Source organism: Eubalaena glacialis, chromosome X (assembly GCF_028564815.1).
Source record: "Eubalaena glacialis isolate mEubGla1 chromosome X, mEubGla1.1.hap2.+ XY, whole genome shotgun sequence".
NCBI lineage: Eukaryota > Metazoa > Chordata > Mammalia > Artiodactyla > Balaenidae > Eubalaena > Eubalaena glacialis.
In genome coordinates this window covers 22,035,296-22,056,594 of record NC_083736.1, presented here as the reverse complement: position 1 = coordinate 22,056,594, position 21,299 = coordinate 22,035,296, and the positions used below count along the sequence as shown (strand labels likewise).

Sequence of the window (21,299 nt, the reverse complement as noted above, 5' to 3'; positions counted from 1 at the left end):
TTATTATTTTTTATACCAGGTATTATTGATGTCATATTGGTATATTCACAAACAGTGAACCTTTGAAACCCTTGTGGTATTTCTTGATGAACCTGAGTCAATAAGTATCTGCATAAACTTCTCAAAGAACAACAGAGCTGAGCTGTCTACTGGTTGACCCTGCCTCCAGGGCCCTGGAAGACGATAGCCAATAAGAAGAGGGCAGTGTGCGAGCAGCCAGTCTGCAGACTGGCCAACAGATTATTGTACATAGAGTATACATACCCTTTCAGAAATTCTTTTACTGCACTCCAGTATTGCCATAGATGCCAAAATCCCGCTTAATGGATGTTTGTTGAGTCTTAGCTGAATTCTTACAAAATATTAAATATTGGACGGACATGGGAGGAGGGGTATCAGAGAAAGATATGTAGAAACAGAGACCAAATCTGGAGAAAGAAGCAAACTGGGTGAAAAAGTAAGACCTAAGAAATGTAGTAGAAAAGAATAGGAAAAGAAACAGAGAACAAGGAACTATGATTTCCTCAAAACTATCAGAAGAGAGCAAATTATTTTACTAATTAAAAAATCGCTGCCACCATCACCCTGATACCAAAACCAGACAGAGATGTCACAAAGAAAGAAAACTACAGGCCAGTATCACTGATGAACGTAGATGCAAAAATCCTCAACAAAATACTAGCAAACAGAATCTAACAGCATATTAAAAGGATCATACACCATGATCTGGTGGGGTTTACCCCAGGAATGCAAGGATTCTTCAATATATGCAAATCGATCAATGTAATAAACCATATTAACAAACTGAAGGACAAAAACCATATGATCATCTCAATAGATGCAGAAAAAGCTTTTGACAAAATTCAACACCCATTTATGATAAAAAAAAAAACCCTCCAGAAAGTAGGCATAGAGGGAACTTACCTCTACATAATAAAGCCCATATATAACAAACCCACAGCCAACATCATTCTCAATGGTGAAAAACTGAAACCATTTCCTCTAAGATCAGGAACAAGACAAGGTTGCTCACTCTCACCACTATTATTCAACATAGTTTTGGAAGTTTTAGCCACAGCAAACAGAGAAGAAAAAGATATAAAAGGAATCCAAATCAGAAAAGAAGAAGTAAAGCTGTCACTGTTTGCAGATGACATGATACTATACACAGAGATTCCTAAAGATGCTACCAGAACACTACTAGAGCTAATCAATGAATTTGGTAAAGTAGCAGGATACAAAATTAATGCACAGAAATCTCTTGCATTCCTATACACTAATGATGAAAAATCTGAAAGACAAATCAAGGAAACACGCCCATTTACCACTGCAACAAAAAGAATAAAATACCTAGGAATAAACCTAAGGAGAAAAAAGACCTGTATGAAGAAAACTATAAGACACTGATGAAAGAAATTAAAGATGGTACAAACAGACGGAGAGATATACTATGTTTTTGGATTGGAAGATTCAACATTGTGAAAATGACCATACTACCCAGAGCAACCTACAGATTCAATGCAACCCTTATCAAACTACCAATGGCATTTTTCACAGAACTAGAACAAAAAATTTCACAATTTATATGGAAACACAAAAGACCTCAAATAGCCAAAGCAATCTTGAGAAAGAAAAACGGAGCTGAAGGAATCAAGCTCCCTGACTTCAGGCTATATTACTATGCTACAGTAATCAAGACAGCATGGTACTGGCACAAAAACAGAAATATATATCAATGGAACAGGATAGAAAGCCCAGAGATAAACCCACGCACATATGGTCACCTTATCTTTGATAAAGGAGGCAAGAATATACAATGGAGAAAAGACAGCCTCTTCAATAAGTGGTGCTGGGAAAACTGGACAGCTACATGTAAAAGAATGAAATAAGAACACTTCCTAACACCATACACAAAAATAAACGCAAAATGGATTAAAGACCTAAATGTAAGGCCAGACACTATAAAACTCTTAGAGGAAAACATAGGCAGAACACTCTAAGATATAAATCACAGCAAGATCCTTTTTGACCCACCTCCTAGAGAAATGGAAATAAAAACAAGAATAAACAAATGGGACCTAGGGAAACTTAAAAGCTTTTGCACAGCAAAGGAAACCATAAACAAGACGAAAAGACAACCCTCAGAATGGGAGAAAACAGTTGCAAATGAAGCAACTGACAAAGGATTAATCTCCAAAATATACAAGCAGCTCATGCAGCTCAATATCAAAAAAAACAAACAACCCAATCCCAAAATGGGCAGAAGACCTAAATAGACATTTCTTCAAAGAAGATATACAGATTGCCAACAAACACATGAAAGCATACTGAACATCACTAATCATTAGAGAAATGAAAATCAAAACTACAATGAGATATCATCTCACACCGGTCAGAATGGCCATCATCAAAAAATCTAGAAACAATAAATGCTGGAGAGGGTGTGGAGAAAAGGGAACCCTCTTGCACTGTTGGTGGGAATGTAAATTGATACAGCCACTATGGAGAACAGTATGGAGGTTCCTTAAAAAACTAAAAATAGAACTACCATATGACCCAGCAATCCCACTACTGGGCATATACCCTGAGAAAACCATAATTCAAAAAGAGTCATGTACCAAAATGTTCATTGCAGCTCTATTTACAATAGCCAGGACATGGAAGCAACCTAAGTGTCCATCGACAGGTGAATGGATAAAGAAGACGTGGCACATATATACAATGGAATATTACTCAGCCATAAAAAGAAATGAAATTGAGTTATTTGTAGTGAGGTGGATGGACCTAGAGACTGTCACACAGAGTGAAGTAAGTCAGAAAGAGAAAAATAAATAACACATATATATGGAATCTAAAAAAAGAAAAAAAAGGGTTCTGAAGAACCTATGGGCAGGACAGGAATAAAGACGCAGATGTAGAGAATGGACTTGAGGACCCAGGGAGGGGGAAGGGGAAGCTGGGACGAAGGGAGAGAGTGGCATGGACATATATATACTACCAAATGTAAACTAGATAGCTAGTGGGAAGCAGCCGCATAGCACAGGGAGATCAGCTCTGTGCTTTGTGACCACCTAGAGGGGTGGGATGGGGAGGGTGGGAGGGAGACGCAAGAGGGAGGAGATATGGGGATATTTGTATATGTATAGCTGATTCACTTTGTTATAAAGCAGAAACTAACACACCATTGTAAAGCAGTTATACTCCAATAAAGATGTTAAAAAAAAAAATTGCGTTCGCGCCCACTGTGGTGCCACCAGACGTGCCCTCAACATGCAAAACAACGATTTCGTGGACCTGTACGCACCGCACAACCGCATCATCGGCTCCAAGGACCATGCGCCCATCCAGACAAATTTGGCCGAGGTTGAGAAGGTGACAGCCAGGTTCAATGGCCAGTTTAAAACCTACTCTATCTGCAGGGCCATTCCCAGGATGGGTGAGTCAGAAGACTCCATTCTCCAACTGGCCAAGGCCGACGGCATCTCTCAAAGAACTTCTGACTGGAGAGGATCACAGATGTGGAATATTTTTCATAAATAAATAGTGAACCCCCCCAAATTAAGTTAATATATCAAAACACAACTCTAGAAAGTTGTATTCCCTAACAATGACTAAAATTTATTGACTGCTTTCCATATATATATAGCTTTCCATATATCAGGCACTGGTAAATGAAACCAATACACATAGTGAGATGTTTACATTAATTCATTTAATCCATATCATTGCTTTACAGGATAGGTATTCCTGTTGTTCTCTTTTATAGGAGAAGAAAAGTGAGGCCCAGAGAGGTTAAATAAGTTATGCAAGCACTCACAGCTCTTAGGCAGAAAGGTAGGGATTCAGCCCCAGGGCTTCTGGCTCCAGGTCTTCCTCACTATAGTACAGCCTCTGCCCACTCAAGCCACCATGGTGCCTCCTTTTGAAGTCCTATAGTTCTTACCATCAATCATGCATATTTAATATTGAACACTTACAGTTTTGCATGTTTGTTGCATTTTCATCTTAGTACAACATGTCTTCCCAACTAGACTCTAAAACACTGAACGCAGGAACTGTAAATAATACTTCTCTATAATCCTCACAGCACTTAGCACGATTCTCCACTCATTAAATAAGATTTAATTGGACTTTCGGCAAAGAGATAACTTTCAAAACATCTATTCCGATAATTTTGCAATCAAATAAACTCTGCCAACATTCTTTGCTAAGAAGCAGTCATCTTTTGAGATTGCTGGAAATTTAAGTTTAGAAAAAAAGAAGTTAATGCTTTTTTATCTCATTCTATTCCCTTTGACGGATGAAACCAAAAATAATCACTACGCATCTCCAGAGTGCTCCACCCCCATGAAAGCAGGGGGAGAGTGAGCCATCACTAGGACACAAATGTGTTCTGCTCAAGGCAATCAAATAAATCAAGCAACCCCCAAAATATAGTTAAAGCAAAGTGACTCAGATACAGTTCATGTTTTTAGTCACTCAGAATCCAAAGTTACTCTGAAATACGAATAGTTTTTAAAGCATTACTCATTTTGTTTTCTCTGATAAAACTAAAATAATCCAATACAATTATCTGGATGGTTATAATTTAAAGATTTAAAATACATGCTCAAAACCTAACATTTCAAATTAGTGCCACTCTTTAGGACAAACTCTAACTAATAATAATGATCTGGTATAAAAGTATCCTGGAGAAACCAATTTCCTACCATTTTCTTTTTATTACGCTAATCTGAAAAAAAAAAAAAAAAAAGAGCATTATTCCATGGGGCTGTCCTAGAGAAAGCACAGCACTGTAGAAGCCCGTACCTAAAAAGTCATTACTCAGAGTTGAAAGCTGTTTTCCCATCTCATCTAAGAAAGCATTTATTCTCACACTGGAAAATTAAATATAGTTCAAGATCTTCGTTTAGAAATAATTGACTTTCACCAAATCCATAAACTAGAACAATTTTTAAGTGACCTTATCAGTAGCTCAAATAGGTTTAATCATATATGCCAACTCCTACTGGTTGGTAGAAGAGACCTGGATACTGTGTTGAGAAGGATTCTGAAGTCATATCCAAGAAAAAACATGTTTGGATCAATTAGCAATCAGCAATGCATGTGTACCAGTACCAAAAATTTGGGCTAACTGCCATAATTTATGAAAAGTAAAATACAAACCCTCAATCTGAAATGAGAGATGTGGGCCAGGGATTTCAAAGATGCTACTGGATTATTTGGTTCATTTTAAGAGAGAAAATTCATTGCTTAGTAGTGCCCCAGATTTATGGTGCTCTAATCAAATAAGGAGTAGAGGATAGGAGAGGGACTAAACATTTAGTGACAGTCTACTGCATGTCACGCACTGAGCCTTACCTCAACCACCTACTTCCATGGCCATATCCAAGATTTTTGTCATTACTAATAACAACACCTCTCCATTATCTTAATTTCAATCATTCTATTCCTCAAACACCATTTCCTATCTTTCTGGCTTACTCCCTCCAGTATCTAGTCTCCCAATAATCCTTCTACCCCACTGATATATCCAATTCATTGGTCCTACCACCCTTTCACTGTCCCTCACCTCCGCACAGGGTTCTCAACTTTCCTACTTACCCATCATATACTCCATGGTCAATTTTCACTCCCTTGCATTCACTGTCAACTCCATTGCTCTTCTGTCTCTTCAACGTAATTGCCCAGCAAAACCCTACGCTTTGTTAAATCCAGATCTCTCCTGACTCCAGACCTGTATCCATGTAACCTAAATGTTGCCAGAGAAAAAAACTGTAGTGACTGGTCTCATTCTAAATTCATGATTACTTCAAGAGCGTCCTTGGTAAGACTGCCCATCCCACTCTATTTCCTTCATCCATTCACCCTCCACTAGACATTAATTTCACACTTTCTCCCCTCTCTTCAAATCTCAATGTCTCTTCCTCCTTACTTACTCTCCACTAACGGCCCTGTTTCCAGCTTCATGGTAAACACAGAAACAAAAGAGAATTCCCACAGCTTGTCACCACACCTTCTCCGCACCTACCTACATCTGTCTGCATATGCTCTACTCTCTCTTCTGATACAATGGATGAGCTGGCCTTGCTTTGATCAAAAGCCAAGCCCTCCGCTTGCATACCAGATCCCATCCCTCTTCCTTAATCAGGAGCATCTCTCCAGCAATTCTCCCCTCTCTCAGCATCATCAATTGTTCCCTTTCTACTGAATCATTCCCACCAGTATTCAAATATTCTATAAATATACCCATCTTTAAAATAAAAAATTGTTTAAACTTTTCTTGACCCCCACATACCCCTCCAGGTATTGCCTCATTTTTCTGCTCCATTGTTTATGGAGACAGGAATACCTAATCAGAAGGATTAGAAATGATGTGTATGCCACCCTAGGACAGTGTCTAGCAGAGAACGGAAACTCAAGAAATAAGTCATTGTTTATTTATAGTAATGTTAAGATCCTGCAGTAGGTGCTAAGAAATACACAGAATTAAGAAATATACTCCTGACATTTTTTATTACCTTTTATTTTGATAGAATTTCAAACTTATTTGAAAGTTGCAAGAATAGAACAAGGAACTCCCACATACCCTTTACCCAGATTCATTCATTCTACATTTTGTCTATCACCACCACCATCACCATCTCGCTCTCTCTCGCTCTTTCTCTGTGTGTTTTCCCAAGAACAACGACATTCCTCTTACATAACCACAGTTCATATCAAAATTAGGAAATTTAACAAATACCCAAAGTAGTTTTCAAATTCAAATTCCAGAAGTATTTTTTATTCAGTTTATTTAAACTACAAACAAAAATCAAACAAACCAAACAGTTTACCCATTTCTGCTCCATTTTATAGCCAAAATCTTTGCGAAAACTCTTCCTGTTTCCATTTCTCTTCTTGAATCTACTCCAAACAGGCTTTGCTCCCAACCCCCACCCTGTCCCACATACACCACTGAAAGAATTCTTGCCAAGATCACAAATGGCCCTTTTATTGCTAAATTCAATGATGAATTCTCAGAACTCATCTCTCTTGACCTACCACTCGCATTTGACATAGATGATTACTCCCTCCTTAAAAAACAGTCTTCACTGGCTCCCAGAACACCAAAGACTCCTGGTTTTCTTCTTATCCCACGAATGACAATTTCTCGGTATCTTTTGCTGGTTCCTTCTCATCTCCCCAACCTCTAAATACTGGAATGTTCCAGGACCTCGTCTCTTCTCTATCTAAACCCAATCCTTTGATAATCTTATTTTGATATCTTTATGTTAATAACTTTCAAATATGATCTCCATCCCAGACTTCTCTCCTGAACTTCATACTAGCATGTTCAACTGCCAATTCAGTAACTCCACTGAAATATCTAATATGCATCTCAAACTTTCCATGTCCAAAATTAACCTCCCCACCAAAACCCACTCATCCCACAATCTTCCCCATCTTAGTAAGTAACAGCTCCATCAATCCAATTGCTCATACCAAAACACTTGGAGTCATTCTTGAATCCTCTCCTCTCTAGTCTCTCATACCCAATCCATCAATAAATTCTCTTGGTTCTACCTCTAAATCTGACCACTATGCATCTGACCACTTTCCACTACTTCATAATACAAGCCACCATTATCTCTTGCCTAGTTTCCTTAATACTGCCCTTGCCCCACTGTAGTCTATTCTCAACGCAGCAGCTAGAATGACCCTTTTTAAAGAGTAAGTCAAGTTATGTCATTCTTCTGCTTAGGACCCTTCAATGACTTCCTACCTCACTCAGAGTAAAAGCCAAAGTCCTCTCAGAAGCCAAGACCCTACAACAACCTCCCTATGGATATGTCTCTGACTTCAGCTCCCACTATTTTCCCCCACTCACTCCACTTGAATCACATTAGCCTCCTTATTGTTCTTTGACACAGTATTCATCCTCCCACCTCAGGGCCTTTGCACTTGCTATTCCTTCTTCCTGTAATGCTCTTTATCTAGATGTCCACTGTTTGCTTCTTCACCCTCTTAAGGTCTTTACTCAAATGTCATCTTCTCAATGAAATCTTCCCTGACCACCCTATTTAAATTCTAAGAAAATACTGGCATGCCCTTTCACCGTGCACTGTTTTGTTTTTCTCTATAGCACTTCTCACCACTAGATGCACTATTTTATATATGCATTTGTTTGTCTGTCTACCCCTACCAGAATGAAAACTTTGTGAGAACAGAGTACTTTGTCTAGTCACTGATACTTACCCAGGATCCAGAACAGTACCTAGTACAGAAAAACCAGTAAATATTTGTTGAATTAATGAAGGAATGAATGTTATCTCATTTTATCTTCACTTAAACCCTATAAGGCAGGTCTTATTACCCCAATTTTATGATGCAGAAAGTGAGGCCCAAAGGATTAAATAATTTACCCAATAGCATACATCTAGTGAATACAGGAGTCAAGATTTGACCCCCAAGTCTACTTCCAAAGCTTGTCGTTTTTCTCATGACACTGAATTGATTCCTTCAGAAGTAAATACTTGTCTATGTGGCAAAGGCTTAAAATAAAATAAAATAATGTTGCACACATGAAACTTATATAATGTTATATATCAATGTTATCTCAATAAGAAATAAATTTAAAAAAAAAGAAGTTTCAGGAAAAAAAGGAAAAATTAAAAAAATTAAAAGTCCCTAAATCCCAATCATGTGGTTTGGAATAAATATAGGTATTCTGGGAAGACAGTGATGGTGATGGTATATTTTTTGACTCTGGTCAAATCTCCCCCATAAAATCAGACAAACTCAGCAAAACCCCAAGCCCATGGATAACATCTATAACAAACTAGGTGGTAAAATGTTCCCAAGAAATAATATAAGGTGAGGATAATGCATTGACATAACAGGACCTACATAGTGTCAGCATCTGTACAGGATGCAAGATAATATATTAATAACCATATTATTAATAATAAATAATTATTAATTAATTGTGTTGCCTTTGGAGGATGATAGAAAACCAATTCATTATCTTGAAAACTACTAAATGAAAGGAAAGAATCAAGTATTTATCCTGCCTTTCTTATATGAATTGTACCAGTGGTTAACCAATGAGATGAAGTAAAGGGTCTTACATTGAAATATTCCAACTAATAAATGAAGGAGAAATTAGAGACATGTAACATCAGTATTCTGCAACCACTAATCTAGGCATTGAGCATCAAAAGTTGCTAATATCACAAAAATAGAGATATCCAGATGTTATGTGTCTGCTAATGAAAGATCATACCACCTATAGTCTTGCCACACACAAAAAATTGAACCTGAATCTGAACAAACCTCTAGATTGGGATTTCTCAGCCTCAGCACTGATGGTCTTTGGAGCCAGATAACTTCTTGCTGTGGGGATCTGTCCTGTGCATTGTAGGATATGGCAGTAGCACCACCCACCCTGTTGTAAAAATTTTCTTTAATTAGAAAATTAAAATGTCTCTAAACACTGCCAAAAGTCCCCAGGCAGTGGGAGCAAAAGCACTCCCCATTGAAAACCACTGCTCTAGATGCAACTACCATTCCACAGGTTAAAACAAGAGGACAGAGGAACATGTCAAATTAAACCATATGGACGCAACCAGCAAATTACAGACTGTGGGAAACTTCAGAGATCAAATGACCCAGATTCTTCAAATAAATTTCCAGGGGAAAAGGCAGCAGTGGAGGGGGGAACCTTTCGATCAAAATAGACTTAAAAAACTTATTTTTTAAAAACAAGCAAAACTAAACTATAGGGTTTAAAGATGCACCTTTGGGTGATAAAACTATAAAGAAATGGAAGAAAGTAATTACCATAAAAGTCCAATAGGGAGAAAGGTAGGCGGTTGAGGTTCGGATGGGACATTTGGTCGACCTTGGGGCTTCTTAGGAAACTGGCAATATTCTATTTCTTGACTTTGGTGTTATTTAAAAAGGTGTGGACCTTATAATAATTCATTGAGTTTTATATTTGTTTTATCCAGTTTTCCGTGTCTGTATTTTTCCAGTAAAATGCATAAATAAACGAGTAAAAACATAATCAATAAACAGAAGAACCTGCCTTCCTTTCTACTGCACTTGAGTTGAAGTTCTGTGGGAACTGTCCTTGAGCAGAGAACTTTGAATTTATTAAGTTCGGGTCGGTGTTTATGTTCCCTTAGCCCAGAGGTGTAAATCCTGATCATTGCTTCAAAAACAACTTTGAAAATCGTAGCAGGACTTAACACAACCCTACACAAACCGTATGTGTGATGTCCATATCTTGGCCTACTGTTGAAGGAATGTCTTGCATCAAATCAGCAAATACCTACAAGGGCGCCTGTTGTGATCCAGGCAATCTGCCAGGCACTGTGAGGAAAGCAAAATAGAAAGATGTGAAGTACTGGCAAGTGCAAACAAGGCTCACGAGAACTGCATGGGCTGAGTCGAGATTTGTGGGACGATGACTTTTAGAAGGATTTGCAGACCCGCGAGACAGAGACACTCCACAGGTGTATCTCCTTTCTTGCAAAAGATATGCTCCTGAAGAGTTCTGTGGTGATTAAATTTTTATAAATTTAATTATATGTTCTCATTGACTTACATTATAATCAGAGAGTGGCTTTATCTACATTTTGGATTAATCTTCAACTGGCAGTGGCTCCCAACAGTTTAAGTTTCCCTGCTTCTCTGTCAAGTAGTTGATAGTTTATAAACAAACATTTAAAGGCACTATTTAAAGGAACCCTTGAGTGAATCCTTTTGAACAAAGGATTCTTTCATAACATTAATAAATAATCATTAGATTGAAGGTTCGTCAAGTTTTCTTAGAGTAAAGCATACCTATTCCCAAGACTCGGACGTCCTTTGATGGGATTTCATTGAAATTATATCTCTTTACCAAGGATCAGAATCTATTTTATGTGTTTTAGGACAACATCTTGCATTACTAATGTTCTTACTTTTTCCAATAGCATTTGAAAGAGCATTTTGTCCAGACACTCATGGGAAACATTACTAACTGTAGCCTGTGTTACAGAGTTACGTGATGCAACAGTACTTTGGCTGACATGACTCAGTTTAAATTACAGAATAAATGCAAAATGCTACTAAATCCAGGAGAGAGGTAATTTGAAATGACTGGTCTGCTGGTTGGATTCTTTGGAACAGAAGATGACTAAGCTGCTCATTTTAGAACTGTCTCTTGAAGACTGGGCTGCCTGGAAATCTCAAGTAGGTCACTGAAAAGCTTGAATTGAGGATGGAGCTCATTGGCCCCACCATTCCCAACCGTGTCACCACAGTGCTCCCCCGCTGCCTGCACACCACAACTCCTTCTTACCACTCTGTTATCCCTGTCAACACTTGATTCTCGCTCAGCTCTCCTGATAACTTCTCCTGGACAAGTCAAAGAAAGACGCTGTCCTCAGTGCCAAGAGTATGAAAGCCCATCACACTTCACAGTGGTCAGATCACACTTGGGTCTAGAACACGGTGAGAGACTCCCAGGCTGCTAGAGAATGGCAAAACTCTAGGGTACTAATGCTTCTCCAGTTGGTTTAGGTAAAGATGCTCTTGCATGTCATCTTGACTGGGATTTGTGGACCGGTTTTTAATATAATAGCTCACCCTGTTGGTTACATATACCCAAAGGGATGTCATTTATGATGAGTTTCAGCCTGACGAACTTTGTTATTTCTTATTGAAGACCCCATTTATTTTGGAGTAAATGGGTTGGCTTACTTTTTTTGTCTTTGGTGACAAGAATATAACTTATAATTGGTTTATTTAGAAAATGTACTAGAAATAAAAAATGGAATGCAGCACAGAAGAATAAATCAAGAGTCTGTTTTACTGAAGAAGGGAAAAATGATGCTCTTGCCAAATCAATTACTTTCTGTGGCTCATAGAACTGCTTCCCAAGGACTAGATACTGCCTTCCATACTCTGCTCAAGAAGCTTTATCCGTAAGGCACTTATTTGAATGCAGCGATACAGCCTCATAGTTACAGTTCTGGAGTACCTACGGAATTCTGCAGCTTTTAACATGCATTTTGCTATAGTCACCGTGGTAGGTAAAATTCTAAGATGCACCCCAATGATCCACACCCTCTTAAAGATCCCCTCTGCTTAAATGTAAGCAGGACCTATGACCTGCATCTAACCAACAGAATATGGCAAGGTGGAGGATTTTACATAAGTTAACAAAGTCCCTAATCAGTTAACTTTACATTAATTAAAAGGGAGATTATCCTGGGTGTGCTGGACCTAATCAGGTGAGCTGTTTAAAAGAGGGTCTAGAGGTCAGAGACTTGAAGCAGCAATCTCTCTCTGTCTCTCCCTCTCTTTCTCTGTTGCTGATTTTGAAGAAGCAAACTTCCATGAATTCTACAGTCTCGAGGAAATGGATTTTGCCAACAACCACGCTTAGAAGTGGATCCTTCCCTAGTGGAGGCTCCAGATGAGAACTCACCCTGGCTTACATCTTGATTTCAGGCTTATGAGACCCAGAGCAAAAAACTCTGCCAATCTGTGCCCAGACTTCTGATCTACAGAAACTTTAATAAATGACATTTGTTTTAAGCCTCTAAGTTTGTGATAACTTGTTATGCAGAATAGAAAACGAATACAGTCATGAAAAATCAACAGTGGAAAAGAAGTCTTCCACTAAGTGGATCCCTAACCCACAAGAGTCAGTGAACACAGAAATCAGAGGATCACAGATTAGAACAAGTGCTTCCACTCTCATCCAACCTCATCTATCTTTCCATGTCTAAGAGCAAAGGATCTATAAAGGAGACCTAATGTATGTTTCAGAAAGGTTTTCCCTGCCCCAGCATTGTTGGTTGACTACAGACCATCATTCTGGGTCTACCTTTTCCCACACGTACAGCCCCTAAGTGCAAAGACCTGTATAAACCAAATGTGCCTCAGAAGAAATAAGAAAATACTAAACTCAGTAGGTAACAATGAGTGCCCAATTGAAATGCACGCCAATGTCAAAATCAAACTCCAAGGGCAAAGACTAAACCAGGAATAGTAATAGAGGCAGCAAAGCAGCTATTGTCAATGGTGTTCGGATTGAAAAGAGGCTTAATGGAAGTAAGACACAGGAAGACTGCCCCTGGCATGTATCAGGTGCCTGGGAATTGTCTATAGATAGATGGATGGATGGATGGATGGGTGGATGGGTGGATGGGTGGATGGATGGATGGATGGATGGATGAATTAGAATCAAAAGGAAATGGTTTATCATTACAAAAGAGCAAGAAATGAGAGGAAAATGCAGTAGCAATGAAAAACAAGGACAGGGACGGTGTCAGAAATTCTTAATGCATCAAGCCTTCAGAGTTCACGTGGCCATAGAGCAGTGGTTCTCAAAGTGTGGTCCCATGACCAGCATCATCAGCATCACCCGGGAGCTTGTTAGATATGCAAATTCTCTGGACTCACGCCAGTCCTACTGAATTAGAAACTCTGGGGACGGTGCCCAGCAACCTGTCTTAAGAAGCCCTCTAGGGGATTCTGATGCACACTCAAGAACCACTGACCTAGAGAAATGAAGGAATCTTGTGGGGATGGCTTTAAAGAAAAGAAAAAAAAAAAAGCCTAATGGTCTTAACCCTGGCTGCACACTAAAATCAGCTGAGGAACTTTGAAACTACTAATGCCCAAGCTGGCCTATCATCAGAGATTGATTTAATTTAGTGTGAGACGGAGACCAGGCATCCAAATTATTTACCAGCTCTCCAGGAGATTCAAATGTGCGGTCAGGGCTGGGAACCTCTGATGTAAGAGGTGAAGCAGTGTGGGAGGACATGATTCAAGAATGCTACATAAATGACCTTGAAAAGAAGGCTGGTCTCTTTCTGACATGGTGTTCTGCTGCCTTCAAAGGATTCACACATATATTCTCAGCTGTCAACACTGCTATGCTTTTGCACAGGGCAGGGAAATTGCTTTCATTTCAGCAGCAAAGAAAATATAATCAGCAGCCAGCCCTTTTTGCCCGTCCCTTGCTCACCCTCTGAGATGGCTTTGTACAAGCAATGCTTCCCTTCCCTGCCCTCAGTATACGGAGTGCCCCTGGGAGCCAGTGAGGAGGAGAGGCTGCACTTTCTTCTACTGAAGTGGCAGCAGCCACCACAGGGCCATTGGCATATTTGCCCCCCAGACCTCACTCAGGCCCCAGCGTACACAGGCAGATACCTCAAGAGGTCTAGATATCGCATCACCAACTTTAAGCCACACAGCCCCTCAGCTACTCTCCAGAGACCACCTTCACCTGAACCTGGCAGGTGAATGAGGGTCTCCAGTGGGAAAAGAAAGGAAGCACTGAGTCAACTCCAGCTGCCAGGGACAACAAAAAAGGCTTTCAACTGCATGGGAGCACACGACCCTCTCCTCCTCAAGGCTTAGCCTCAGGAGCAACCGTCTACATAACCTAAGTCCACTTGGGTCAGTGGGTGAGAGGGAACACTCAGGAAAGGACAAGCCTCCAGAGAGAAACCATACAGGTTTAAATTGTCCAAGAGCACCACAGAACCTGTGTACCTTTATGCAACGTATAGCCAGATTCTCCCCCAGTTCTATGCATGTGCACGGGACCTTTGGGGGTACACCTAGTGGAGATGGCTTCACCGCTAAATGGCACAGTGGTAACCTAACTGGGCAGGTTCACATTACACAGATGACCAGTAGGAACAAGCAATAATGCCTTGTCACAGAGCCTCAGAATGTAATATATAATAGATGACAATGACAATGATGATGGTAACCAGATCCCCCACTGGAAATTTAAGTTTCCCACAAAGCTCAATCAAGCATTCCTTAAAAAGGCTAGAAGAACCTCTAAGCATTTCAGAATCTGTAAGCATGTTGCCTCAATGAAACCGCCCAAGAGCACCCAAGGGTGGATGTCAGGCCAGGAAAAGGAGACAGAGCAGGTGGCGAGTCAGGCCTTACATTTGTCAGGATCTGAGTAGACAAGTTTTCCAGTTGGGGACTGCTATCTAAGACTAGTGGCTCTCAACTAGGGGTGATTTTGCCCCCCAGGGGATATTCGGCAATGTTTGAAGACATCTCTGGTTTTCACAATGGAGTAGGGTGTGCTACTGGCATCTAGTGGGTCAAGGCCACGGACACCGCTAAACATCATACAATGCACAGGACAGCTCCCCACAGCAAAGAAGTACCTCGCCCCAAATGTCATTAGTGCCAAGGTGGAGAAACCCTGGTCTACAGAAATGTCCCCACAACAAACGATGGAGGAAGAAAATATTGATGGATTTTTCTTTCCATAAAGGCTCAGATTCTACCCACAGTTTCTATCAGCATCCCAGAAGAACAGAGTTGTTCTCCTCAAGGAGACAGATAAATTAATCTTGACAGATTATCTTGTCCACCCCCTGCTTTCAGGGAACTCAAGGTCTAAATCACCCAGGACCAATAACTGTCTAGTCTCTTATCAAATATTTTCAGGAGTAAAAGCCCCACAGCCTCCCTGTAGCAACTCATTCCAATATTTGTCTTCCTAATGAACAACATGTTAAGTTGAATCATTTGAAATTGCCAATAGTTGAGTGAGTCTGGCCTTCGAAGATGGCAGTTTCATGTGGTTCAGCCTAACATTACTCCCTTAAACAAAAACGTGTCCTACTTTTAGAGGCCATTTTCTTGTGTTGACTCTTCAGTCAGCACCACACAGTTTTTGGTGACAGTGATAACCAGCCACCTGCTGTCTGGGATACCTCCCCTCCCCTCCCCCACTCCTCACCCACAATCCTCACCACCCAATCTTCATTGGCTCTTTCTCCAGCAAAATTATTAGGATTTTGTCCAGGTCAATTGTTATGTCTTTTTTAACTTTTTTTTTTTCATTTTCAGCTCTAATTCACTTTATCCTATGGGAAGGAGCCAAAATAAAGTTGCCACACACAGGGTCTTAATACTCGAGCAGATATGAAAGAAAAGCCCATATCCAGGTCTCTTGGGTCTTATTTTCATGTACAGTGTAGCTTATTTAATATAGGCCTTATATACCATATATTCATTTAAGTAACCTGACCTCAACTTACTGCTATGTAAGCAATTTGAAGGGGGGACTCACAGTTATTAAATGGCTACCATGTGCCAAGCAATGTGCTACAAACTTTCACATGTATTGTCAATTTAATCTCTAAAACAAGGTTGTGAGGAAGGTATTCCTATTCCATTTCACAGATGATAAAACTGAGGCAGCTCGACAAGGTTAAATAACCTTCGGTGCCAGCATATGAGCCAGGATGTGCATCCATATCTGTTGGACACCAGTGCCCACACTGTCACCATTATCCTAAACAGACTGAGTAAAGTTATGTAGAGATTTAGAATTTCAAAGTGACCACTTGAAGAGTGCATTATTACAGGCGAATTGACCTGACCTGTTATCTTTACCCTGTATCCTAGCAGAGTGCCCACTTCCCCAAAAAACACAAAATTACTTCATGGTAGCTATGATCTCTTTTAATACATCAGCATCATCTCCTTTCCTCATTTCAGTATAAAAAACAAAACAGCCAATAAAACCGCCTGTGAGCTTTCTTTTTTTTTTTTTTTTTTTTACAAGTCTTGCTGCATCCGTTTTCAGCTGAAAAACATTACCCGTTGCTTTTCATTCAGCTCTTTCATAAAAAATCATAATTTCACTGATTAAAGATGAAATCATGTTTATTCTTATCTTCCAAAAACACTGCTTAACGTACTTAAAATCCCCTTCACGGTAGCCGTGGGCCAAGGGGGTGGGGTGCAGGGTGGGGGAGGCAGCAGCGGGAGCGGTTCTGAGCAGGTGATGGGCTGAGCTGTGGCCACCTTGTGGCTAATTGCTGAGGGGGGCACTGGCCCTCCACCAGCAACTCAAGCACTTCTGTGACTACAAAAGGGACAAAGGCAGCAAGCCCCACCCTTCATTCCCTGGCATCTGCAAACTCGCTTCTTATTCTTCATTTACTTCTGAGTGCAGTAAATGGGCATTCACTGACCAGAGCCACGCCCTCCATGATGGGAGAGAGAGAGAAGCAGCACAGCTTCATAAAGTTCTGCTACAGTCGTTACCTTTTTAAAGTTTCATAATTTAGTGGTAGATGCAGTCTCTAAGGGGCATTTAAAGGGGCATTTCAAAGCAAATTAAAATTTCTACTCATGGCTGCTAAGGACTCAAATTCTGCTCATCACTGAGGACAACTTTTTTCTAGAACTAGCTGTGTGTTATTTGCCTGTGATCTGAAATAAGAATATGCTGTGCACAAATGTGTTATACAGTCATCCTAAAATAAATTAATTTGCTTCGAAATGTCAGCTAGAGACAGAGAATCACTGCACCTGTGTGGAAAGTCACCGGCTGGGGGAACAGAGAATCTGGCTTCCACCACACCCTCCACCACTAACTAGCACTGTGATTTTAACCCGTTCATCCTCAGTTTCCTTATCTGTAAAACAAGAGATTACAAGTAGGTTTTCAAATATTTTTAGCAGTGAAAACCTTTTTTTCTCAGAGTTTCCAGAATCCTAATATGCCAGTGATCAAAAGGCAGCTGCTGTGACTATGTCTGGACAGGCAGGCCAGACTCACCCACCACCACCATCCCCTCCCCTCCTCCTGTCCCCAACCCAAGCCCCTTAACTCACCTCTGCACAATCCTGGGCATCAGGACTTGAAGATCATTGGACCAAGTGATTTCTAAAGTCCCTTTGTGCCCCAAGTGTCTATCAGGCTAAGTGGCCAAAGTTTTTAAAAGCAAACATTTTATGAAGACACTTGATAGAAATACGTCAAACCTATCAGCCTGGTAGGGAAAAGATTATACACAATGAGCAATTAGAGGACAATTTAATTCTCTACATTAAGGTCTGTGGCCCTGGCTTAGAATACAAGAGAAGGTCCCTTGAAGAGCACTGGATGAATCACTCTTACAAAGTACCCTGAGTACTTGTGGGCCAGGCAGAATCACTGAGTGTTCCCTCCAGTAGCCACTTTCATTGGCCTTGTGGTGGCCCCTGCAGGACACGTGAACTGGGCACAGATAAGGCCCAATCCATCAGTCTTGCTCTTCACTCAGAACCATGCCTGTGCTGATGCCTCTTTTAAATTTATTTATTTATTTATTTTTGGCTGTGTTGGGTCTTCGTTTCTGTGCGAGGGCTTTCTCTAGTTGCGGCGAGAGGGGGCCACTCTTCATCGCGGTGCGCGGGCCTCTCACTGTCGCGGCCTCTCCCGTTGCGGAGCACAGGCTCCAGACGCGCAGGCTCAGTAGTTGTGGCTCACGGGCCCAGCCGCTCCGCGGCATGTGGGATCTTCCCGGACCGGGGCACGAACCCGTGTCCCCTGCATTGGCAGGCGGACTTCCAACCACTGCGCCACCAGGGAAGCCCTGATGCCTCTTTTAAATCCGGTGCTTTCCCTACTCAGCTGACAACTGCTGCCTTTATTAATGGCTGTTTTCCTGCCTGAATGATAAAATGTGTTTTCATTTGCCCTTTAGCCCCAAAACCTAATTATCGAGTCACCTAGGGTGGGGAGAACTATATACTCTTTTGATGGGCTATGAGGCCCCGAGAGAGAGTGATATGAGAACAAAATCAACAGAGACTTGATGGAAATTAGCAAAATTTCTCCATTTGAAAATATATCTACCATTGAAGTAAATTAAAAATATTTTTCAAAAAATTACAATGAATTAGGGAAATGCAAATCAAAACTACAATGAGGTATTACCTCACACTGGTCAGAATGACCATCATCAAAAATCTACAAACAACAAATGCTGGAGAGGGTGTGGAGAAAAGGGAAGCTTCTTACACTGTTGGTGGGAAATGTACTCAATAAATTGGTACAACCATTATGGAAAACAGCACGGAGGTTCCTTAAAAAACTAAATATAGAACTACCATATGATCCAGCAATCCCACTCCTGGGCATATATCCAGAGAAAACCATAATTTGAAAAGATACATGCACCCCAATGTTCACTGCAGCGCTATTTACAATAGCCAAGACATGGAAGCAACCTAAATGTCCAGTGACAGAGGAGTGGATAAAGAAGGTGTGGTACATATATACAATGGAATATTACTAAGCCATAAAAAAGAATGAAATAATGCCATTTGCAGCAACATGGATGGACCCTGAGACCATCATACTGAGTGAAGTAAGTCACACAAAGACAAATATCATATGATATCGCTTATATGTGGAATCTTAAAAAAATGGTACAAATGAACTTATTTACAAAACAGAAATACAGTCACAGATGTAGAAAACAAACTTATGGTTACGGGGGGGATGGGGGTGTGGGCGGGAAGGTGGGGAGGGATAAATTGGGAGATGGGGATTGACCTATACACACTACTATATATAAAACAGATAACTAATAAGTACCTACTGTGTAGCACAGGGAACTCTACTCAATACTCTGTAATGACCTATATGGGAAAAGACTCCAAAAAAGAGTGGTTATATGTATAACTGACTCACTTTGCTGTACACCTGAAACTAACACAACATTGTAAATCAACTATACTCCAATAAAAAAAATTTTTTAATTACAATGAATTCATTCAATAATTAACTCAAGCAATTTTTACTGTGCATTGACTCTGGTCCAGGCACTGAGTTAGGTGCCAAGGATACCATGAAGAGTAAGACACTGTCCCTCTCCTCAAGTCACTGAGTCTCCCACTACCATTCATGTAAAGAACTAAGTGAAACACAGAATGATGTGTGCCGGGCTTCCCTGGTGGTGCAGTGGTTAAGAATCCACCTGCCAGTGCAGGGGACACAGGTTCGGCAAGTCCTGGTCCAGGAAGATCCCACATGCTGTGGAGCAACTAAGCCGGTGCACCACAACTACTGAGCCTGCGCTCTAGAGCCCGTGAGCCACAACTACTGAGCCTACGTGCCGTGACTACTGAAGCCCGCACGCCTAGAGCCCATGCTCCGCAACAAGAGAAGCCACCACAATGAGAGGCCCACGCACCGCAACGGAGGCCCACGCACCACAACAAAGAGTAGCCCCCACTCGTTGCAACTAGAGAGGGCCCGCGTGCAGCAACAAAGACCCAACGCAACCAAAAATAAATTAAATAAAAATAAATAAATTTTTAAAAAAAGAATGATGTGTGCCACAATTGAGGTGAGTAGGGTACAGTGGGGTGACAAAGGACAGAGTGCCTGGTTTGGGCTGGAAAGGTTGGGAGGAGTGACTCCTGAACTAATTCTTAAAGGGTGAGGTGGCAAAGATTTTTTCTCTTCTGCTCACAGTGGCGGAAACCGCTAGTGTTCCCTCTTCTTCGGGTGAACATGGCCAGGTTACATTTTGAAGCCTCCCTTGCAGCCTGCGGTTAGATGTTGCCATGTGACTGAGTTCTGAATGTAAGCAGAAGTGATGTGCACCACTTCCAAACCTAGCCCGTAAAAACCCTCTCACACTCACCCCTCATGCTCTTTCCCCATCTGCCATCTGGCTGAATGGAGAGGACTCCAAGGATCTAGAGGAGGGTGATTTTCTCAAGATGGGAGAAGGCAGGATCCCTGAATGCATGGAATAGAGCCCCCCTCCAGGCTCAAAGTGTTAAAGAAGGTGGTGGGGAAATATTTATAATTCCAGTAACCGAAAAATACTGGCAGTGGAGCGGAGCGGCTGGGCCCGTGTGCCACAACTACTGAGCCCGCGTGCTGCAACTACTGAAGCCCACGTGCCTGGAGCCCGTGCTCCGCAGCAAGAGAAGCCACCACAATGAGAGGCCCATGCACCCCAGCGAAGAGCAGCCCCTGCTCACCGCAACTAGAGAAATCCCACGCACAGCAACGAGGACCCAACGCAGCAAAAATTAATAAATAAATTAATTAATTAATTAAAATAAGTAAATAAACTCTTAAAAAAAATACTGGCTGTGGAAAACTTTGTTTGCCATTCCTGACTATTCATGAGGCAGTGGGAAGCCTTTAAATGGTCTTATACAAACAAATAACATGATCAGATTTGTTTTTAAGAATGGTCACTCCGGTGGCGAAATGGAACATGGATGGAGAAGTTGAGCAAGACAGAAAGCAGAGAGAACAAATCAGAGCATAGTTTCATAGTAAAGGCAAGAAAAAATGTGTACTTGAACTAAATCATTTGCAGTGGAGATACAAAACAGGGGAAAGACTTGAGTGAGGCCATTAGAAGTAAAGAGCTATTAGAACATGATTGGGGTGGGGCAGGAGAGTCAGGAGCCACATACAACTTTTGAACTCCTGGCTTTTGTCGGGTTTAAATCCCAGGAAAGAAAAC

General features: G+C 40.9%; 1 protein-coding gene across 1 annotated transcript in view; it reads left to right on the top strand.

Annotated features, from left to right (window-relative positions):
* Window positions 1-3,270: 3,270 nt before the first annotated feature.
* LOC133081722 (small ribosomal subunit protein eS21-like) overlaps window positions 3,271-21,299 on the top strand; it is a 144,785-nt gene continuing 126,756 nt past the window's right edge. Inside the window, exon 1 of the mRNA XM_061178109.1 lies at window positions 3,271-3,518. Coding sequence (XP_061034092.1) covers window positions 3,271-3,518 — 248 coding nt within the window. The remainder of the gene's footprint in view (window positions 3,519-21,299) is intronic.